The sequence below is a fragment of the Garra rufa genome, chromosome 11, assembly GCF_049309525.1.
Source record: "Garra rufa chromosome 11, GarRuf1.0, whole genome shotgun sequence".
Taxonomy (NCBI): Eukaryota; Metazoa; Chordata; class Actinopteri; order Cypriniformes; family Cyprinidae; genus Garra; species Garra rufa.
In genome coordinates, this window is record NC_133371.1 from 6,616,474 (window position 1) to 6,637,924 (window position 21,451).

Consider the following 21,451-nt stretch of genomic DNA (forward strand, 5'->3'; position numbering starts at 1 on the left):
CTGTCACTCCGGCTCCGCTGCGTACCTCCGGACCTCCATCTCCGCCGGGGTCGCCAGAGCCTTGGGTTCCGCCTTGGCCCTCCGGATCCTCTGTGTCGCCCAGGACCATCGACTCTCCGGTTCCGCCTCGGGCTCCACCGGCTCCACCTCCGTCGGTCGGCCCCATGCAGGAGCCAACCCTTCCTTCATCATGGCTTCTCCCTCCGTCGGCTCCGCCTCAGTTCCTGGTTCCAGTACCCATACATGGACCTGGCCCTCCATCCCTCCCCCTGTTACGCCTCCGCTCCACCACCCTCCAGGTTGTATTAGGTGGTTAGAGCGTCTGGAAGCCGCTCCTTGGGGAGGGGCTCTGTCACGTATCTGGTCTATCTCATCATGAACTCTTGCACACACATTCTGGACTGCAATCCCCATAAGCCACTGCACCAATCACTGCACACAGCTGCTCCTCGTTTCCCACTGAACTGATTGCTGCATACACCTGTTTCACATTTACCCACATGCATTTAAGCCACTCACACACACAGCCACCTTGCGAAGTCTTATTGTTCCTATGGTCGTAATTCTAAGCGTTTATCTCTGTGTTGGTTTCTCTGTGTATGACTCTGGACTGTGTACCCCGTTGACGATTCCTGCTACCTGCCATTGCGACCATTGCCTGTGTATCAAACTGTTTCCTGGATTTCCTACGTTGTTCCTGTTTTCCTGGTGATTATTCCTGCCTGTTGACTATTCTCAATAAATGCTGCAATTGGATCCGCACGTCTCTGACTCTCTTTGTGACACCCATAAACATGTTCAAAAAATTCAAGGTACCCTGCCCTAGCAATTTATTTTTCCTAGATTTCCAAATTGCAAGTTTTGCTGTATCAGAAGATGTTCAGTTGAGTCAACATATTTTTCCTATTTGCTGAATGAACCATAAATAAATATTTAAAAAAAGAAAGCTTCACAAATTCCTGCAAATCATTGAGATAAAAGAGAGAAAAGATAATTTAACCGAGATCACAGTACAAATGAATGAAAAACTGTTTTAACTTCTAAACAAAAAGGACAACCCACCCCTGCAGAAGGATTAAGGTGCACTCTCTGTCTGTTCGTTGCTATGCAGTAGAAGTGAGCATAAGTGTTTTTAAAAGAAATCTTTGCAAATCGCTTTTCCTAATACTGTGCTAGTTAGCAAGTACCACAGCTAAATACAGCTTAAATTTACAGTCTCCGAAAGAACCGCTCTCACCCCAAAGCAGAGAGGGGCAGGGTGAGCAGAGCTCATTAGCATTTAAAGGGGCATGCACAAATGGGTCGCTGTGAACAGCTGTTTTTGACTAGGTAAAAAGAATGTTGTTTAACACTACCCATTGAGAAATTAACCAAAGTATGTTATAGACTTTCATTAAGAGTCTAGAGAATTAAAGGGAGTTGTACTGCAGTGGGTTTGTTGAGATTAAGTGAAAAACCTAGGACTAGTTCGCCAAAGTAGCCTTTTTTAAATGATCTTGATCTAATAAACAATTTGATTGACAGCAGTGGTTCTAGAGGCAAGTTGTTTAGAAAGAGGAGATCTATTATGATATGAAGATCTAGTGTTTGTGTGAATATATGTACAATTTAAGGTCGTTCACCATTATAATGTTGTTTTGGAAGCCTTTTTAACTGTTGTAGTGCCTTGGAGGAATAGTAACACTCACACTGCCGACAACGTCATCAAGTTTCAAGTTTCTACAACTTAAGGTTTGGTCTGCATCCTTGGCCATTCTAACAATGACAATAGGGTTTTAGCACTATGTGCTTTAACCCCTAAAAAGCGGTATTGTAAGTACTAATTTTGGAAATTATTGTTAAGATAAGAAATGGAGGAAACTATGCAATGTTGCTCTGTGATTTCACTTTGGAATATTCAGAAAACTTTAGCTACATTTTTCTCAAAATCAACTCTGTTGACTCTATTGCCCTCAAACAACCGTAGCTCAGTCATTTTTTTTTTCTGATGCCAACAAGTCCTATACCATTTTGAAGGTATTTTGATGGAGTCAAATGTATATAAAATAAGAACTCATTTTTGAAAGTTTGCTCATTTCAACTAATTTTGCCAGCAGCACTGGACACATATTGTTTGTAAAAAAAAATCTATGCAGTTTTGTTTGACCTTTGGATATTTGATTTAAACTTCTTTATTTGTACTATTTCTCATTTGTTTATTTGTTCTTTCATTACCAACTGTTTACTTGTTTTTAATGTTTAAAATCAATATTAGTCTATGGCAGGGCTGCCAACTCTTACGCATTCAGCATGAGACTCACGCAATTGACCCTGTTCTCATGCTCTCGTGTCCATCGTTAGGGTTAGTAATTAATATGACGTGTGCCCTATGTAGAAATAAGTTAGCATTATTAAAGTTATTTGTTTTGCAGTATTGCAGTAGTTATTTAGGATAAAAACACAGTACCAGTCACTGAACCAGTCATCATGACGTTACTATGAGACAAATATCTGAGCATGCCTATTAGTTGATATTAATTATTGTTTTTTAAAGAAACAGACCAGGGGACCTGCTCCAATGATTTAATTTATATTAATTTTGATTAGAACATTTAAAATTTATCAATCATGTCACTCATAATTCAGTCAATACTGTTCAAATTCCGAATCGATCTAGTTAGTTAGATGTAAATGTTATCTGTTTCTGTTAAAGGATGTTTTCAAAAGTGTCATGGGAAAGAAACAAGTGGTGCTCAGAAAAGGACTCTTATCTTAATGTGGGCAGCTAGTCAGCCCCAAAAGAAGTCCTGTCATCCAGAGAAAGCAGGTCAGCAGCAGCAGGAAAAGATACAAGAGGAACATGAAAGTCAATTGACAGAAAATCCGGAGAGGTAGTTGGGGCATTAGGGAAAGACCCAAAGCCCAGAGTGGAGCTGCCTCCTATAGGTGCTCTTTTAAAAATGAATCGTCACAAATGGCCATTCATAACAAAGGGGACACTAAGGCCCAATCCCAATTCTATTTTCTACCCCTCGCCCCTTCCCCTTGTCCCTTGAAACAAAGTGTAAAGGGGAAGGGCTAAAATATTTCCCCTAAGAAATGGGACACCACTACAACACTGTTATACGTCATCATAAGTTGTCGCTAGTTCCTAATGTTACGTCAGAGGACATGCGCAGATGTTTATCACTCATTCCAAGATGTCAAAATGTTGTCATGTTGCAAAAAGTACAAATGTACGGTGTACACACCGTTCATTCACATGTGGCCGTAAGCAAAACAAACAACGCATTATCACATGCGCGGCAAATTGCTAATCAGTGTAGTGGTGCCTGGAGAAGTATATATGCTTCATTTGTGAATTTCATTTTCAACTTGAACGCGTTCGTTTTCTGGATCCTTGGACTAAAATGTTTACAGGGGTTCACTTGTTTAAGAAATTTCTGATCGTAAAAAATCAGCTTCTTTTTATTTGTAAGGTATCGTTTTTATTATTATGTACTGATTTAAATTACTGGTGCGGTAGACGTATCGGGCGCAGGTGCATTAGGCGCAATCATTAAATACATTTCAAAGCAAGCCGGCTCCACGGTCCTGACTGCATCATCACTGCCTTTATTGGGTGTTTTTAGCGAATATTTACATTTATTCACATGACTGGATGTGGTGGACTGCCATGATTTTGGTTAATGCAGGACACTACTGAATAATGCGCATCAGAGGGGATTTAAAAAGTGGAAGTGTGTATACACCGTATACCTGCGTACACCCTCCACTACACCACCGTTGCAAATTGCCGTGCCACTGGTCTTTCATGTTTCTAACATGCAGTCAAGTGTATATGACATAAAAATATATTTTGTAATATCGTGCAATCAGTGCTATCTGTTAGCAAACTTTAGCGATTTTTTTGCAAACGTTTATTTACAAAACAACACCATAAACACAAACACAAGATTGAAGGTAATATACATATAATGAAACATTGTCATGAAAATCCTTATTAAAGGCAAAAATTACTTATATTTACGAGTCTGCTTGCTCGAGTGAGCAGCCATGTTGGAAATTTCTCTTATCCCTTCGTTTGAAGTGAGGTCCTGAAAAATCTTCGTTTGGAGGGCTATCTGGCCCTTCCCCACTTCCTTACCCCTCCAACCAAAAGAGAAATGAGACACCCCTACCCCTTCACGTGAACGCGCCAAACGGAGGGGTAGGGCTGAGTGTAGGGGTAAGGGGTAGAATTGGGATTGAGCCTAACTCTGCTGTGAGACCCAAAGCAGAGAGGGACATTGGCTGTGCAGTGCGTCCCAAGCTGAGAGGGAAGTTGCCTCTGTGGTGCTTCCCAAAGTCGAGAGGGATATTGCCTCTGTAGTGCGTCCCAAAGCCGAAAGGGACATTTAGTCTGCGGTGTGTCCCAAAGTCGAGAGGGACATTGCCTTTGTAGTGCGTCCCAAAGTCGAGAGGGACATTGCCTTTGTAGTGCATCCCAAAGCCAAAAGGGACATTGCATCTGCGGTGCGTCCCAAAGTCGAGAGGGACATTGCCTTTGTAGTGCGTCCCAAAGCCGAAAGAGACGTTGCATCTGCGGTGCATCCCAAAGTCGAGAGGGACATTGCCTTTGTAGTGAGTCCCAAAGCCGAAAGAGACGTTGCATCTGCGGTGCGTCCCAAAGTCGAGACGGACATTGCCTCTGTTCTGTGTCCCAAAGCCAAAAGGGACGTTGCCTCTGCGGTGCGTCCCAAAGTCGAGATGGACATTGCCTCTGTTCTGCGTCCCAAAGCTGAAAGGGACGTTGCCTCTGTGGTGCGTCCCAAAGTCGAGATGGACATTGCCTCTGTTCTGCATCCTAAAGCCGAAAGGGACACTCATCTGCTGTGCATCCCAAACCTGAGAGGGACATTGCCTCTGCGGTGGGTCCCAAAGCCGAGAGGGACACTCATCTGCTGTGCATCCCAAACCTGAGAGGGACATTGCCTCTGCAGTGCGTCCCAAAAAAGAACAATGGATTTTTCACAAAGGGCGTCACAAAGAAGACTGGGCAGGTCATCCCAAAGTAGATTGGGGCATTCTGCAATGCGTACTCAAGAAGATGCTGTCTTTGAGCAGGACAAAGGTAAGTTTACTGTTGAAAACCAATACAGCTGTATTATGTAAGTTTTTTAAATACTTTGAATCACCCTTTAGCTTTGTTGAAGTTTATTTAAATAATCTTCCAGTGTCTCAAATGAATAAAAATGAAATGTCATTGTCACATTGATATTCTTTTAACAGATCACATTTGTTCCCGGTACAAATTTGGTGGCAGGCTGGGTGAAGGAGCTGGTTCCGTGCGAAAAGGGATTCGCATCAAGGATGGTCTAAAGGTATGGGTTTTTTTAACTTACTGCAAGCCATTTTAATGTATCTTATGTTCACTAGTTAGAAATGTAAAACTTTTAAAACAGTCAGAATGAACAAACACGCTTTACTAGGTTTTACGTTACTGCTTGTTGATTTACTTCTTTTCAGATTCATGATTTTAATGAAATCACCTCTGTCCATTGCTAATTGTTTATTCTTTGTTTTATTAATCAGGTGGCGGTGAAATATGTTTCAAAGAGAAAAGATACAACATATATCATCTCTTTAAGTATGCTTTACTCTCTGCATTTTTTTTCTCATTCACTGTTTACCCTCTTATGATATAACATAATAACATCTAATATTGATGTAAATCATATACAACAGTGTGGCAAAAGACCCCAATCTAATTTTCATATTTTTATTTTCTAGGCTTTTAATCCAAAACCTCTTCCCTTAGAGATTGTGTTGGCAGTTATCATCAATAGGGAACCCAACTGTCCTCATATCATTGAATTGTTGGACTGGCAGGATAACCCAGACTATTACCTCATGGTCATAGAGCATCCCGTGCCAAGCATGGATTTGCAAAAATTTCTGAAATGCAGCGGAGGTGTGATCAACGAGCAGATCACACAGTACATAATGTGGCAAGCCATTTACACAGCAAACTTTTGTTGTTATCGCGGTGTTTTCCATCGTGACATCAAGCTGCAAAATGTGCTCATGAACCCGACAACATTGAAAATCAAATTAATTGACTTCGGATGTGGAGCCCTCAGGGATTCAGGCTACACTGTCCTCTGTGGTAAATATCATGCATCGCTTTGCTATCAAATTGATTAGCTCACTCAGGCACATCCTGTATATGCATGTATCCTGTAACATGCGTGGTGTTGTAAATGTCTAACATAATTTCTTTCCCCCAGGCACCAAACCGTACCTCGCTCCAGACTTTTTGACAGAGGCAGATACCATGCATAGCCTGCAACAGTGTATTCACTTGGGGTGCTCCTGTTCACAATGCTGCATGGGCGTTTTCCAACAGACAAAGACTTATACTGCTTGGGCAACAACCAGTCTGTATTTGCTGTGTCGAAAGGCGAGATTTATATTATTTGAGTAATTATATAGCATGAATTAAGTTGTGTAAAAAGTTAAAGATAGAATGTTGGTTAAGGTAGTAATCTAATTTCTCTCCTTTTTCCCCCTACAGAATGCATAATTTTTTTGTGGGCTTGTCTGCAGCGTCGTCCAGAGTGCAGGATTCCCCTGGAGCACATGCTTTACCATGACTGGTTTGTATTGGGTTTTCCTAATCGCCTGCCAGTTAAACTGAATGCGTAGGTTTATACTGTCATAGTTGTGTCTGAAAGCTGACGTGAGTGGCCTTTGCGTGCATCGGCTTAGGTCTTATTACTGACAAAATCCTGTATTTAGGGATGTTTAAATATTGTAAACATTTGTGAGGTTTTATACATAACTGGCAATATTACTGATCCGCAGTATTTAAATATGATATAGAATTATATTGTATATTTTTAAAGCAGTTTTATACTTTTTATATAAAAAAAATCTATGGCTTACTTAAAATTGCTTATATCATAACAAAACTATAATAAAATATTACTCAAAATAAATGCCAAATACAGTGGTAATACAACTCCCGAAAAATACAGGTAGCGACAATATATTTTGTTTAGTTTTTATGTTCAAGTTAAGCTGTTAGGTGGAAGATATTGTTCATGTTTGGTACACTTGTTCTAGTTTTACCGTAATGCTGCACTAAGATAAGCCAAGTTGTTAAAATGCACTAAGCTAGGCCAAGTTGGTAAAATAATCAGGGAAAACATTTATTTTGTTGTTAAACTTGCAGGAACAGCTTGGATACAGGCAGTGTTTTTTCTTAATGCACTGCAGAGCAATTCAGTTGTAAATCATATACATTGGATTGAGTTTAATGACATTAATATATTGATTTGCACCAAGCAGTAGACAAATTTAATCAGTGCACCACAATAAGATATGAATATTGAGAGGTAAGATCACATGTTTTATGTGACATAAAATATACTGTATGTGGGTTCAGAGTTTTTCCCCTTAAACCATTTTTATATTTTGTTTAAAATAAGTATCTACTAAAAACAATCAAACAATGTACATGATAATCAAAACGCTCTCATGTCGGTGCCAATAGCCTTGTGGGCAGAGCACCAACATGTAGCACCATTGCGCTCTGGGTGTCCCAATTTCAAGTCCCAGCTCATGGACCTTTCATGGACATGCTGCTCTGTTTATCTAGAAATGATAAAACTGCCTTTGTCTCGGAGTCTGGTTGAAACCAAGCCCCATTGTTCTTAGAATGGCTTGATAAAGTGAACATTTTATCTAAGCTGCCCTACTTAATGTTGAGTAACACTGAAATAGACTACAAATAAAAGACTATTAAATCTATCAAGATGTCAGCAGATAATGAATAAACTAATTCAAAAACAGCTTTACCAGCTTCAGTCCTGATATAAATTGAAGAGCAGAGGTAATTCAGTCCTTCTGTCATATAGCTCTGGTGCAGCATCACAATGCTCCCTACACCGAGAATGAGTTGATCTGGTGTTGGTGGTACTTTACAGAACTTTACTAATGAAAAATGACTCATGTTGCTTTCCATTGAAGAGTCCATTATGAAAACAAATGTAGGAATCTTGGGCGAACAACGTACAAAACAGAAATGGCCATATTCCAAAGAAACAAAAGGACCCTCTTTCTCAGTCACAAAATTGACACATGACCATCACATGATGATCACCAGACGCTAATTGTATGGACCGCTTTTGTCGAGATCTGCGTCTTACGCATCCAGAGAGAAGAAAACGCTCTCTGTCTCAGAGCACCTAAGAAACAAACCTCCAGTCTTCTGAAATAAAGCTGGCATGGCACATGATGCGTCCAGCGTGACTCACATGGTTTTTCGGACTTCCTGTCCCCCTCTCCTCTGACATTCCAAAACACCCCGTCTCTCAATAGAGATACGTACACTGCAAAGACAAACTTTAAGAGACGATCAACTTATTAGTATTGCTATTAGAGCAACAGTATGTTCTCTTTTATATGCCTGCTGTGTTTTATGTGATGATTGGAGTTTAATCTATGCATTATATGCCTTTAGGAAAGGAAGTTGTCAAATGTATTAGCATGCAAGCGATATACTATTGATATGGGATGAGTGTTCTTGGCGCTTGTAGTTTGTCTGAATGAACGAGAAAATGATATTGTTTTGACTTTATGCATTGAAATAGTTTATTGAAGTTAATAACAAAAGTTGCAGAGAAATCCATATCCTAATAAGTTACGTACCAGAAGGAATTACCGGACGGAAAGGGGGTGGCGTGACCCGCCCCTTCAGCAATGCCATTGGATCCCAGCATCGTGGGACGTGCCCTAGCGGCCCGTTTAAAACTTCATGTTCCTAACAGAACTCAGCGAACTCAGAGCTCTCGCCTCACGCCTTTCGCCTCTTGTGGTTTGAGTGCTTTTCCATCTGCGCTCGACCGCTCGACCACTCGACCAAGCACGCGACGGTGCCATCAAAACTCTACAGAACAAACTGAAACTTCGTGACTGCCAAACTCTTCAAAGTCTCGCAACTCTGATACAGAAGAGCTCCGAACGCATCAACCTGCGTAACCAGGCAACCGAAAGATCGGCTCCAGCAACCCAATCCTCAACTTCGAAGGATCTCCCAAAGACTTCATCGACCAGCAACCAACCAGAACTTTCGCTCAGACGAGCCCCCGGAACCCCCGTTCCCGGCACTAATGCAAGTAACAAGATCTCTCTTTACTTCGCTGAAACTGGTGCAAAATACTCCCTAAGTAGTTAAAAGCTAAGTCTCTGCTTTTGTGATTTTCTAAGGTTGCGATCTAAGAACTAGTTAAGATACTAGAACATTTGGGGTTCTCTTCAACTCAGTAATTTCTCATCCCCGGAACTGTATGAGTGTGAGTGTGAATGTGTGTGAGTGTGTGTGTGTGTGTGTGTGTGTGTGTGTGTGTGTGTGTGTGTGTGTGTGTGTGTGTTTATTTGTGTTTAGTAGATTAGCGTCGTGTCTTAGAGTAGTTCAATAAATCATTGTTTCATTAAAAGAAGTGTCTTGACTTTATGTGCACAAAAGTTCTATCTGTGTTTAGATCAAGCTACCTCAGCTTTAAAATTTCCTAACGTAATATTTTGGTTTATTTGTGATCTTGGCCAGGAACATAATATAAACCTTTTGAGTTAATACAGTATGCTGAATTGACCACTTTGCTGGACGAATGGTTAAGAAGTGTAATCTATTAATTCTGAATCAATTTAATCAAGTCTCGAATCTTTCGATTCGACTCATTATTTGAATCATTATAAATTTGAGCTAATTAATTCCTTACATATGGTGGAGAATATAACGCGAACACATCTAACTATTTGAACATAAAACAAGTCATTCTGTATGTGTATCTGTTCTATTTTTTTTTTATCCGGAAGAAATAGTTCAGAGACAGAGAAACAGTTAATTGTGTACTGTATGCTTTATTGTGGCTGCCAGTCTGGAATGAATGAATGAAAGCGTAACTTCGAGTTGTTGTGTAAAGAATTTAAACTGCAGTAAAGTTTTAGAAATTGAGACAAAGAAAAGAAGAAAAACGAGCGTGTTCCTTGTTTTTCCTCTCTGTCAAAAGGCCTTGCAGCTAGTGTTTTACCCTGCGTGTTCCAGAGTGAAAACTTAAGCTGACTCCCGGTTTAAGATCTTTAGGCTCGCGACCTAATGCTCTTTTACCAAGTATTCACTTAAAACTAACGTTAGTGAAGTTAAGACGTGGCGCTCAGCGCGAGCACCCACACGTTGCTTTATGGGAGAAATTTTGAGATCTTAAAATTGTGTGGCTGAGTCCACGTGCTGTTTAAACAGACTAGCACAAAATCGAATTAATCGCAGTGAATCTGTGGATAAATGTGCCTCACTCTAATGAGTTGAGACGGTGCTATAAAATAATCTAAATAGTGCTTATTTGCTTTGCAATTCCGAAATGTCCTGTCATTTCATGCATTGTATTTAAGACTGCTGAACCACACGCTGGTGGTTGCCATAGAAACGCTGTGACCCGGAAATCCTAACATACCTTTTCCGGGGCAGAGTTTCGTTGTGCAGGCGCAGTCCGCCTGCTCATATTGTAAACAACAAGTGGTATAGCTAACCTAGCTAAAGCTAACGCGTGTGCATTGAAGCCTATGTAAAACCATTAGCCTTGAAAAATAGCAGTTAGCACGCAATCGGTTAGGGTGATCCATTGTGTTTGAACTCAGTGTGTGTAACGTTGTTTGGGTGACTCAATCACAAGCTTTGAACTTTAACACTCATTCTGCAAACTTCTTTACTTCATATCTCTGTACACTATTCCTTGTATTTCTTCCCTCCTCCCATGTGACAGGAATATTGACAATTTTAAACTTTAAATCTCTTTTTGATGCGATTGTAACAAACCATTAAAGCCCTATCATAAATCTCAAATTAAAACATTTTATTTTTTTCGATTTAAGGCTCTCTCCTTTTTGACTGTTTGCATTGCCAGTTTAAACTATTACAAGCTTTATAATCAAGTACTATTTTCAAGCTGATTAATTTGATTACGTTGATCAATCTTGATAAATAATCACATCTCCTTGCCACACCGCAATTTCCGTGATTGATTTGACATTGATTATTTGTAATCAATTTTAATGAGGCATCATTAAAAATTTGGTCACCAACTTTCATTGCCAAGTTGAAAATTGTATGTTAAAATTTGTCAATTTTGAATTTTAATCTCTAATTTTAATTTTTGATTTAAATTTTAAGTTTAATCATAATCACATTTCCCCTTTTCAGACGGCAATGATACACGTTGAATAGAGAAATTATAATTTCCTTGACCAATTTTTAATGAAAACTTCTAAATTATAACCAGGAACAATCATTATTGATTTGAAAACGACTCCTTTTTACAATCAATAGTTGTTCCTTTTCCCATACCTCAATGGTTTGTGTTGATTCATTTGATTACAACTGCTGACTAAAACTTTAACAAAGCGTTAGTTAGTTTTAGTTCTCCCACAATCATTACTGAATTGAAACATCAATTTTAATTTGCAAACCAAGGCTTTAATTGTAATTGTAATAATCAAGTCTTGTCATATTCCCTGACTTGGGAGCGAAACCTCATTTCCAATTGGCTGTCTCTCTCCTCACTCTCTCTCTTTCACCTAGCTGTCCTCCTCTTGATTTGACTACTGCTGCTATTTCCTCGATTGTGCCTGTGAGAATCATAAAAGCAGAGAATTTTGGTTGTTTAAAAGACATTTAATCAATGTTCATACAACTTGAAAACGCCAATTAAACTTGTGCCTAACTCTCACTTTCCCCTCTCATCGTGGAACCCTACAGCCAAGGTCCCAACGAGTCCAGCGAGGACTGATAGGCGCCAGTCGTGAACCCGTTTCCAGAAACGCTCTGATTGGTGTACAGTGTCAATCCTACCAGTCGCAAAGCCAATACTGTCATTGTTATTGTATGTTCCCATACCCAGGAGGAGATTATAATAACAATCATAGTCCTGGCGTGTTGAAATTCCCGTTTCTGAGCACCGTATCTAGAAGCATACATCAAGTTAAAAAAAAAAAAACTTGACTGTACTCATTCTGGGGCCAGAAAGGTGTATTTCACTTTCCCTCTCTCTCCCAATCTCTCTCTTTCTACCTTCTTCCCAAAGTGTTCCTTTTGTTGTTGTCTCTTTTCTCTCTTCTCTTTAGAAAAAGGGGGAAGCAGCTGACGACTACGCTGTTCTTTGCTGTGGGTGTTTGTTCCTCTTTCCTCTCTCTATTCTAGCTACAACACCCGTGGGTACCCCCTCGCCTCCTCCATAGCGACGCTAGCTGGAGGCGTGCACACCAGTGAACCACCTGCGGGGAGAACCACGCTCACCTCGACACAACACACCCAAAACCCACTTACACCCGACACCACCACACTCAAACCACTGTTTTGGTTTTGTTTGTTTGTTTTTTTTGTTTGTTCTTCTTTCTACAGGTCTGTGTCAGTCAGTGGTCTGGTCTTTCCTCACGGCATCAAAACATGCCTCGCCCAACAGACCCCGTTGGTCACTGGGAGGACTTGGAAATCTGGCTAAGCGCCGTGACGGACAGCCTCTTACCCAAAGCCGCCGAAGCTGTCAAACACCAGACACAAGACCAACTGGACAACAACATAACAGGCATCATGAAACATGATCCAGGTCAGAGCTACGGACACAAAGAGCTAGCAAAGATCACTGGCTCCCTGAGTCACACCCTCGTCGCCTCCCTCAAACGGAGCGACAGACAAGCCGCCTATCTCCAGCAGGAGCTGAAACGCGCACAGCGACGCATCGAGCAGCTAGAGCTGGAGGCTCAAGATCGACGGGAAGGGTCCAACGAGACGGATCCCAGAGCAACTGAGGAGATCGCTAGACTACAAGAAACTCTAGCAAACAACACACAAGAAATGGAGCAAGCAAATTCCGCCCGCGCCGACCTCAGCGACAAGCTACAGTACGCAGAGCAGCTACTGGAAAAGGCAAGGCTGGACTTCAGAGACAAGAACAGCAGAATTAAAGCCCTCGAAACGCATCTGACCGAGGCAAGAACTGAGATAAGTTACCTCACTCAACAACTTGACGACATGAAAGAGGAATTGGACAGTGTCAAAAACGAACTCATACATGCTTATGAACTGCGCCCTGAGCCAACCAGGATGCGACGGGCCCCGCCCTCACCCCTGCCAAGCAGGCCCGGGTCCCATGTTCCTGGAATTTCACGTGAGCAAAAGGGGGAGGAAGCGACTCAGAAACCCTCGCCAGCTCCCTCTGAAGAAACCTACCTCACACCCAAGCTACGAGAACTCCCCAAGGCCAGCCATAACCCATCACATGGCATGGACCTCAAAGACCTTGACAAGCTGACCCGAAACATCAGCAAATTCACCCCGAATGTGCCAGATGGTCAAGACGTCCACTCTTACTTGAATGATGTCGATTTTCACTTAGAAACGAGACCCAATGTTACTGACAAAGACAGACTTTATCTGCTGCGAACGACATCCAGCCCTGAAGTGCGGAGCTTCCTGGACCGACAGCCTTCTCACACAAAGAATGACTACCAATCGCTCCGCCAAGCCCTCATCAAGGAATTTGCAGTCCCAGAATCAGAGCAAGGACTGGTGGCCGCCCTGGAGACAAAACAGGGTCGTCAGGAATCCTCCCAGGCATACTATAGCCGGCTTAGAGAAGCATACTTCGGAGCTCGCAACGAACCTGACATGGAGCAGGACATGAACTTTAAGACTCTCTTTCTGAGAAATCTCCATCCTGCGGTAAGCCACCACCTTGGCGTCCTTGCATGCCCACAAACAATGACGTCTCAACAGCTGCGAGACCTGGCGCACAAAGCCTACGGCAAGCAAAAGATGGCGTCAGAAAAAGGCACCAAGTCTACTGCAGTTCTTGATTTTAACACACAATGTCAAGAAATGACCCTAGAGGGCGCCCAACACCAAGAAAGCTTCAAGCCACCTCCTAGAGAATGGAGACCATCCTCATTCAACAGAGAACGTGACTTTCACTTTGGCGCCCGACCTACACAAAGAAACGACCGCTGGGATGGAACACGCGGACGACAACACTCACCTGAACGCTACTGGGAAAAATCCTGGTACCATCCAAGACCTTGTGAGAATCGATGGGAGAGATCATGGAGTCGGCCAACCTCATCAGGAAGCTCAGGAAATGGCTCGTGGGAATCTAATGCAACCAGTCCAACAAATCGACGAAAGAACTTACAAAGATCCCACACTGATCAAGCTCAAGCTGAATCTACACATGAAGAAGAGACATTGCCGTGTTTTGATTCACAAGAACTGATAAAAATGATGATGCAAGAGTTCTTCAAACGCAAAAAGGAGGATAGGAAGTGGGAAAAGAAAGAGAAACCCACTGCGGCCTGACTAGCGGCCAGACAAGAAGGCAACGACCACCTGGTCCAACAAACCACACAGAACAGCACCTCTTCTCGTTACCCCAAAAACACTGTAACTGTCATAACTTCAGATGGACAAGAAAGCTTCTTTAAACATCCAGAGCAAGTGACAGAAACTGACTCAACACATGACACGTCAGATCACAGAAGATTCCAACAAACACCTGCTGATATAACAACTCAGTCACCTGAAAGTGCTGTCCTGGTCGTCTGCCACTCCTCCGAAGAACACAGAATCAGTCCTGAACTCGTACCTATCTCATCTCAAACTCCAGCCCCTCAACTCCTAGGCGATCTCACCGAGAAAGGTACAACGAGAAAGTTTTACCTTCCCATCACCATCGAGGGTCATGTCAAAGTGGAAGCCCTTCTAGACACAGGAGCCGACATCACTCTAATGTCAACTGAACTCCTTGAGAAAATTCAAAGAACTATAACTGATGGAACTTTCAAACTCCAAAGGTGCGAACTGAACCTGCAAGCATACTCAAACATGGGCCTACAGCTGAAACATGTGGCCCCAATTCACCTAACAGTGGGACCGATGAATCTCATCCACCCAGTCTACATCTCACCTCTAAACAACTATCCGCTCCTCATAGGAAAAGATCTGCTAAATCGCTTCAAACCCTTGATAGACTTTAAGCACCTGAAGTTGTGGACGCAAGTCCGTGAGCCACTGCCCTTCCAGTCAGTAGTCCCCAATGAGTCGCAGTGTCAAGCCACAGACGTTGCCTTCAATTTGCTTAGTGACGATGCAGTGTCAAAGTCAAGGCCAAGCTCAAGTTCAACGCCAAGCAGCAAAGAACAAGGCCCTTCCCTCTGCTCACTGCAAGCGTGGGACTCAGGTCCCCCCTCAACTCAGAACTGCCATAAGTTCTGAGTTGATGTCCAAGACACTTTAGTATCTGTCGCAGTGCTAGCCCCTGGGCAGGAAAACTCAGCCGGCAGCCTGAATCTCTTCAAAGCAACGAAGCACAGACACCAAAGCCTACCAAAGGACACCAGACTCAAGAAAGCAGATCACCAAGGACTTAAAGAAATTCTACATGAGTACAGGGACTCTTTTGCAAAGGACGTCCCGGACTGTGGCCCAATGAAACTGATACCCACAGCGTAAGTCCATGACTGCCCAGACAATCACCAGGGCAATCTGAAAGCGGGCGTGGTCCGGCTCAACAGCGACCCTTGCCCATCACAACCATTCAATACATTTCATGCCCTCCCACCCATCCCGATGGCTACAGCTCTTACCCGCCACCAACATACCACTGGTATGCAACACCCCTCCTCCTCCCACATCAGCAGACCTACCCATTTCTGCTCACATCTTCGAACTTTACTCTCCTACGAGATCTACACTCGACTAATCCACTTCTTCAGACCTCCGCACCCTCCAATCCATTAAGAACATGCTGCATCTGCAAAATGGTGCCTTCACATATGTCTCTGAGCCCCTAACTGCGCCAAAGCTTGTAGTCCCTCAGAGCCAAAGGGGGATGAGGCTTAGGCATGCATACAATGCACCATGCACAGTGCACTGTGGTGCCAAAACCACCTACAACCCAATCAAACAGGTTGCACAGTGGCCTGGCATACAACAAGATGTGGCAGATTACATAGAAGGATGCCTGATATGTTGCCAGCTTCAACCAAGAAACCCAAGCCACCGAGCATAACTCAAAAAAATTGAAGGAAATGATGCAGGAAATATAGAGACATTTGGATGTAAAGCCCCATGCTAGCCATCTCCTTCACACAAGAAACTCAGTGTCGGAAACAAAGTGTGGTATTACGGTTCCGCCATCCTTGACAGAACACTCCCTATCGCCAGTCGGAGAAAGTCCTTACCCCACTGAAAGGAATCCCACAAGCTCTCGCCTATTGCCCACCAAACCAAAATCGGGCAAAAGTGCAGCAAGGCAGTTCCTCAATAGGTTCGCCAAAAGCCGATGAAGAAACATTGGGATTCCAACTAACAGCAAAAGGGGGAAGATCAAACCCACTGACACAGACCGACAATTCATGACTATGCCTCACACTAACATGATTTCTATTCTTCTAGGTAAACACACAGCTAACCTCCCAAACACAACACAAATCACCTAAACATTCTCCTCTGCCGCACTGCTAGGACCAACCTCCGCCCAGCAGAGAGGAGCTGCTCCACACATGTGACACTTATCCTTACTGTCTAACCTCAGTCAGTGTCATTGTGTCTCTTTGTGTTTTCCTTTTTCTCCCTTTCTCTATGTGTCCCTTCCTTCTAGCCCTCATCAGAAACTGACCTAACTTTTCTTTTAAGTCTAGGCTCCCTGAAGATGGGATTGACTCAGTACACCAAATTAGTTGCAAATCACTGCCAGAAATTTCGTTAACGATTTGAGCAACCCCGCCAAACCATGATCTTCGTGGCTAACTGTCCCGTTGTCATTTTCTATCTCCAGGTAGATGTTATGATTCGCCGCCCTGTTTCTCTGCGTAATCAGGATTACCAATAGCTAACCGCAAAGTCTACCTCTAAAGGTGTATGGCCGATTCGACCCTATGATGTTTTCCAGAACAGCCGACACCCGTCAGACACGGGAAGCCCTTGCCCACATGCAGGCAGATGTGGACCACATGCTGCGCTAATTACAGAAAATGATAGTAACCCAGGCTGAATTAAGCGGGTACAACCGGCGTCCCAAACGATTATTGGGCGCTCTGCTGGGGCTGGTGCGGCTGTAGGCACTCTGTTTAACATTCTAAACCTAGCCACCTTAAAACGACATGTGAACAAACTCCAAGCTGAATTACGATTTAGCAACGTCATAAATCTTAACGAACGGTTCACAGTCATACCAAAACGGTTACGCTCAAACGCAACGCCTAGTTACTCCCATGGCCCATGCGCTATGAGAAAGAGACTCCTTAATGGATAGCCCGCCTTGAATACGATCCCATGCACTGTCTGACGTAGCACCTGATCGAGCACACGTCTACACCGCCTCGTTGAACTCCCGATACTCCGGTCAATCAAAACTACCAAATTAACAATAATTCTCACCGATGCGGCCCTACGTTATTGCAAGTGCCTCTAATTGTACCAGGCCAAATAACTAAATCCCTGCACCAGAATTCAGCTAGTGATGGAGATTTTGTTTGTGTCTTGTGTGCGCCTTGTTCTCTCTCTGCCTCTTGTTCCAGTGCCTGCCGATGTTCACACCAGAAACATCGCCAGCCAAAAGGGGGATGTGTAGGAATCTTGGGCGAACAACGTACAAAACAGAAATGGCCATATTCCAAAGAAACAAAAGGACCCTCTTTCTCAGTCACAAAATTGACACATGACCATCACATGATGATCACCAGACGCTAATTGTATGGACCGCTTTTGTCGAGATCTGCGTCTTACGCATCCAGAGAGAAGAAAACGCTCTCTGTCTCAGAGCACCTAAGAAACAAACCTCCAGTCTTCTGAAATAAAGCTGGCATGGCACATGATGCGTCCAGTGTGACTCACATGGTTTTTCGGACTTCCTGTCCCCCTCTCCTCTGACATTCCAAAACACCCCGTCTCTCAATAGAGATACGTACACTGCAAAGACAAACTTTAAGAGACGATCAACTTATTAGTATTGCTATTAGAGCAACAGTATGTTCTCTTTTATATGCCTGCTGTGTTTTATGTGATGATTGGAGTTTAATCTATGCATTATATGCCTTTAGGAAAGGAAGTTGTCAAATGTATTAGCATGCAAGCGATATACTATTGATATGGGATGAGTGTTCTTGGCGCTTGTAGTTTGTCTGAATGAACGAGAAAATGATATTGTTTTGACTTTATGCATTGAAATAGTTTATTGAAGTTAATAACAAAAGTTGCAGAGAAATCCATATCCTAATAAGTTACGTACCAGAAGGAATTACAGGACGGAAAGGGGGTGGCGTGACCCGCCCCTTCAGCAATGCCATTGGATCCCAGCATCGTGGGACGTGCCCTAGCGGCCCGTTTAAAACTTCATGTTCCTAACAGAACTAAGCGAACTCAGCAAGAACTCAGCGAACTCAGAGCTCTCGCCTCACGCCTTTCGCCTCTTGTGGTTTGAGTGCTTTTCCATCTGCGCTCGACCACTCGACCAAGCACGCGACGGTGCCATCAAAACTCTACAGAACAAACTGAAACTTCGTGACTGCCAAACTCTTCAAAGTCTCGCAACTCTGATACAGAAGAGCTCCGAACGCATCAACCTGCGTAACCAGGCAACCGAAAGATCGGCTCCAGCAACCCAATCCTCAACTTCGAAGGATCTCCCAAAGACTTCATCGACCAGCAACCAACCAGAACTTTCGCTCAGACGAGCCCCCGGAACCCCCGTTCCCGGCACTAATGCAAGTAACAAGATCTCTCTTTACTTCGCTGAAACTGGTGCAAAATACTCCCTAAGTAGTTAAAAGCTAAGTCTCTGCTTTTGTGATTTTCTAAGGTTGCGATCTAAGAACTAGTTAAGAAACTAGAACATTTGGGGTTCTCTTCAACTCAGTAATTTCTCATCCCCGGAACTGTATGAGTGTGAGTGTGAATGTGTGTGTGTGTGTGTGTGTGTGTGTGTGTGTGTGTGTTTATTTGTGTTTAGTAGATTAGCGTCGTGTCTTAGAGTAGTTCAATAAATCATTGTTTCATTAAAAGAAGTGTCTTGACTTTATGTGCACAAAAGTTCTATCTGTGTTTAGATCAAGCTACCTCAGCTTTAAAATTTCCTAACGTAATATTTTGGTTTATTTGTGATCTTGGCCAGGAACATAATATAAACCTTTTGAGTTAATACAGTATGCTGAATTGACCACTTTGCTGGACGAATGGTTAAGAAGTGTAATCTATTAATTCTGAATCAATTTAATCAAGTCTCGAATCTTTCGATTCGACTCATTATTTGAATCATTATAAATTTGAGCTAATTAATTCCTTACACAAATGTACCTACAGCAACAGAGATGGCATGACTTGGGCTTAAAACAAACATGACAGACAAACTGACAGGAAGAAAGAGCTCAGGTGAGAAAACAAAACACTCTCTAGTTATGTGTAAGTACTGATAGTACACTGATAACTTAAAAATACAGTTCTCTCATGTGTGAAACCTCATGTGGTATTGAAGTGCAACTTTTTCCACAGTGACCACATACAAAAGACTTCTCTCCAGAGTGAACTCTCGTGTGGCTGTTAAGGTTTCTTTTTCGGTTGAAACTTCTTCCACATTGCTGGCAAGTGAAAGGCTTCTCTCCTGTGTGAATTCTTATGTGTTCGTCAAAGTGTTTGTGATATATTGATGTTTGCATTTTTGTATTTGAAACAATGGGGACTCCGTAGTTCAGAGTACTGATGTATGTTGGTGTAGTTTTTGACGAAGACAAGAAGTAAAAAGCGTTGCTCAATACTGACGCTCCGACTCAAGTGTATTTTTGCAGTTTGATACATCACAGTAAAATTTGGCGACGAGGATAAACTCATGCTCGGATTATGGCGCTCATTGGAAGTATAGGTGAATTTGCTCCGAAAGCAGAATCTTGGTCGGCCTACATTGAACGGCTGGAACAGTTCTTTGTGGCGAACGATATAAGCCAGGAGAGGCAGGTCGCAACACTCTTGAGCGTAATGGGAGCAACAACCTATGGTTTACTGAGGAACTTGGTACAACCAGAAAAGCCAAAGGATAAATCGTACAAAGAAATTGTCGACACTTTAAAGAGTCATTTTGAACCGAAGCCGTTACTGATTGCGGAAAGATTCCGTTTTAATCATTGCAATCAAAGAGCTGATGAGACAGTTACCGAATATGCAGCGGAGTTGAAACAGTGTGCTGTGAGTTGTGAGTTCGGGGCAACGCTGGACGAAGCATTGCGCGATCGATTCGTGAGTGGAATCCGCAATGAAGCCTGCCAGCGACGGCTGTTGTCAGAATCTAATCTGACGTTTGCACGAGCGTTCGAGATCGCATTGAGCATGGAGACGGCTGAGAAAGACACGCAGCAGTTAAGAGGGCTTGACTCGCACTCGGGTGTTGTACATAAAGTGGAAGTGCGATCTTACAGTCAACGAGGGAAGAAGTGCTATAGATGTCATGGCAAAAATCACAGCGCTCAGGTATGTCATTTCAAAGATGCAAAGTGTCATAACTGCGGAAAAACTGGCCATATAAAAAGAGCGTGCAGAGGAAAGATGGAAGTTGGGAAAAGGAAATCTTATGCAGAGAAGAATACTAAGTATGTGGAGGCAGAGGAAGCTGAATTGCCCATGTTTTCACTACTGGGTGAGGAAAACAGCAAAAAGTCGTTCATAGAGACGTTTAAGGTAAATGGCAAGGAAATTATGATGGAAATTGATACTGGCGCGGCCGTGAGTATCATATCTGAGAAACAATTTAAAGCGGAATTCTTAACTGAGCCACTGGAGGTCGCAAGAGTCAAGCTGAAAACTTATACAGGAGAGTTTATGCCTGTGTTAGGACAGTTTGAAGCAAAAGTGAGCTATGATGGCCAAAGTGAATTACTACCCTTAATTGTGGTTAAAGGGGAGGGGCCTTCGTTGTGTGGCAGGAATTGGCTGCAAAAACTCACATTGAATTGGAAGAAAATCAAACATGTCAGTCAAGTGCAGCAGGCCACGTCCATTGAAGAAGTGCTGGAGTCATGCTCTGAGGTGTTCAAAGAGGAATTGGGCACACTCCGTGGGCTTAAGGCAAGGATACGGGTTAATCCTGAAATTCCTCCACGTTTCTGTAAATCTCGTCCACTACCGTTTTCAATGAAAGCTCAAGTTGATGCAGAATTGGACCGGTTGGAGAAGGCTGGTATAATCACGCCTGTGAAACACAGTGAATGGGCAGCACCCATTGTGCCAGTGGTAAAAAAAGACAAGACTCTAAGATTGTGTGGAGATTATAAATTAACTGTGAATCAAGCAGCCACTACAGAAATTTATCCACTACCACGGATTGAGGAGTTGATGGCTACACTGAGTGGAGGTACCGTGTTTTCCAAGATTGACCTGGCTTCTGCGTATCAGCAG

The 21,451-nt window shown here is 42.9% G+C and overlaps 2 protein-coding genes across 2 annotated transcripts; both read left to right on the forward strand.

Moving 5' to 3' along the window:
* Positions 1-5,052: 5,052 nt before the first annotated feature.
* LOC141346192 (serine/threonine-protein kinase pim-1-like) lies at positions 5,053-12,217 on the forward strand. Its single transcript, XM_073851101.1, is given in 7 exon segments — positions 5,053-5,092; positions 5,251-5,342; positions 5,752-6,127; positions 6,249-6,275; positions 6,278-6,421; positions 6,536-6,662; positions 12,142-12,217. Coding segments are annotated over 7 exon segments (882 nt in total).
* Positions 12,218-12,463: 246 nt separating this feature from the next.
* On the forward strand, positions 12,464-14,368 carry LOC141345654 (uncharacterized). Its single transcript, XM_073850541.1, has 2 exons — positions 12,464-13,168; positions 13,277-14,368. Exons 1-2 carry the CDS (start codon positions 12,464-12,466, stop codon positions 14,366-14,368), a joined length of 1,797 nt encoding a protein of 598 aa, XP_073706642.1.
* The last annotated feature ends 7,083 nt before the right edge of the window (positions 14,369-21,451 follow it).

What these genes read in the sequence shown, in the direction of transcription:
- LOC141345654 (XM_073850541.1), top strand. Translation starts at nt 12,464, where the DNA reads ATGCCTCGCCCAACAGACCCCGTTGGTCACTGGGAGGACTTGGAAATC. An exon ending in CAAGCAGGCCCGGGTCCCAT is followed by an intron (nt 13,169 to 13,276) that starts GTTCCTGGAATT and finishes GAACTCCCCAAG; the next exon opens with GCCAGCCATAACCCATCACA.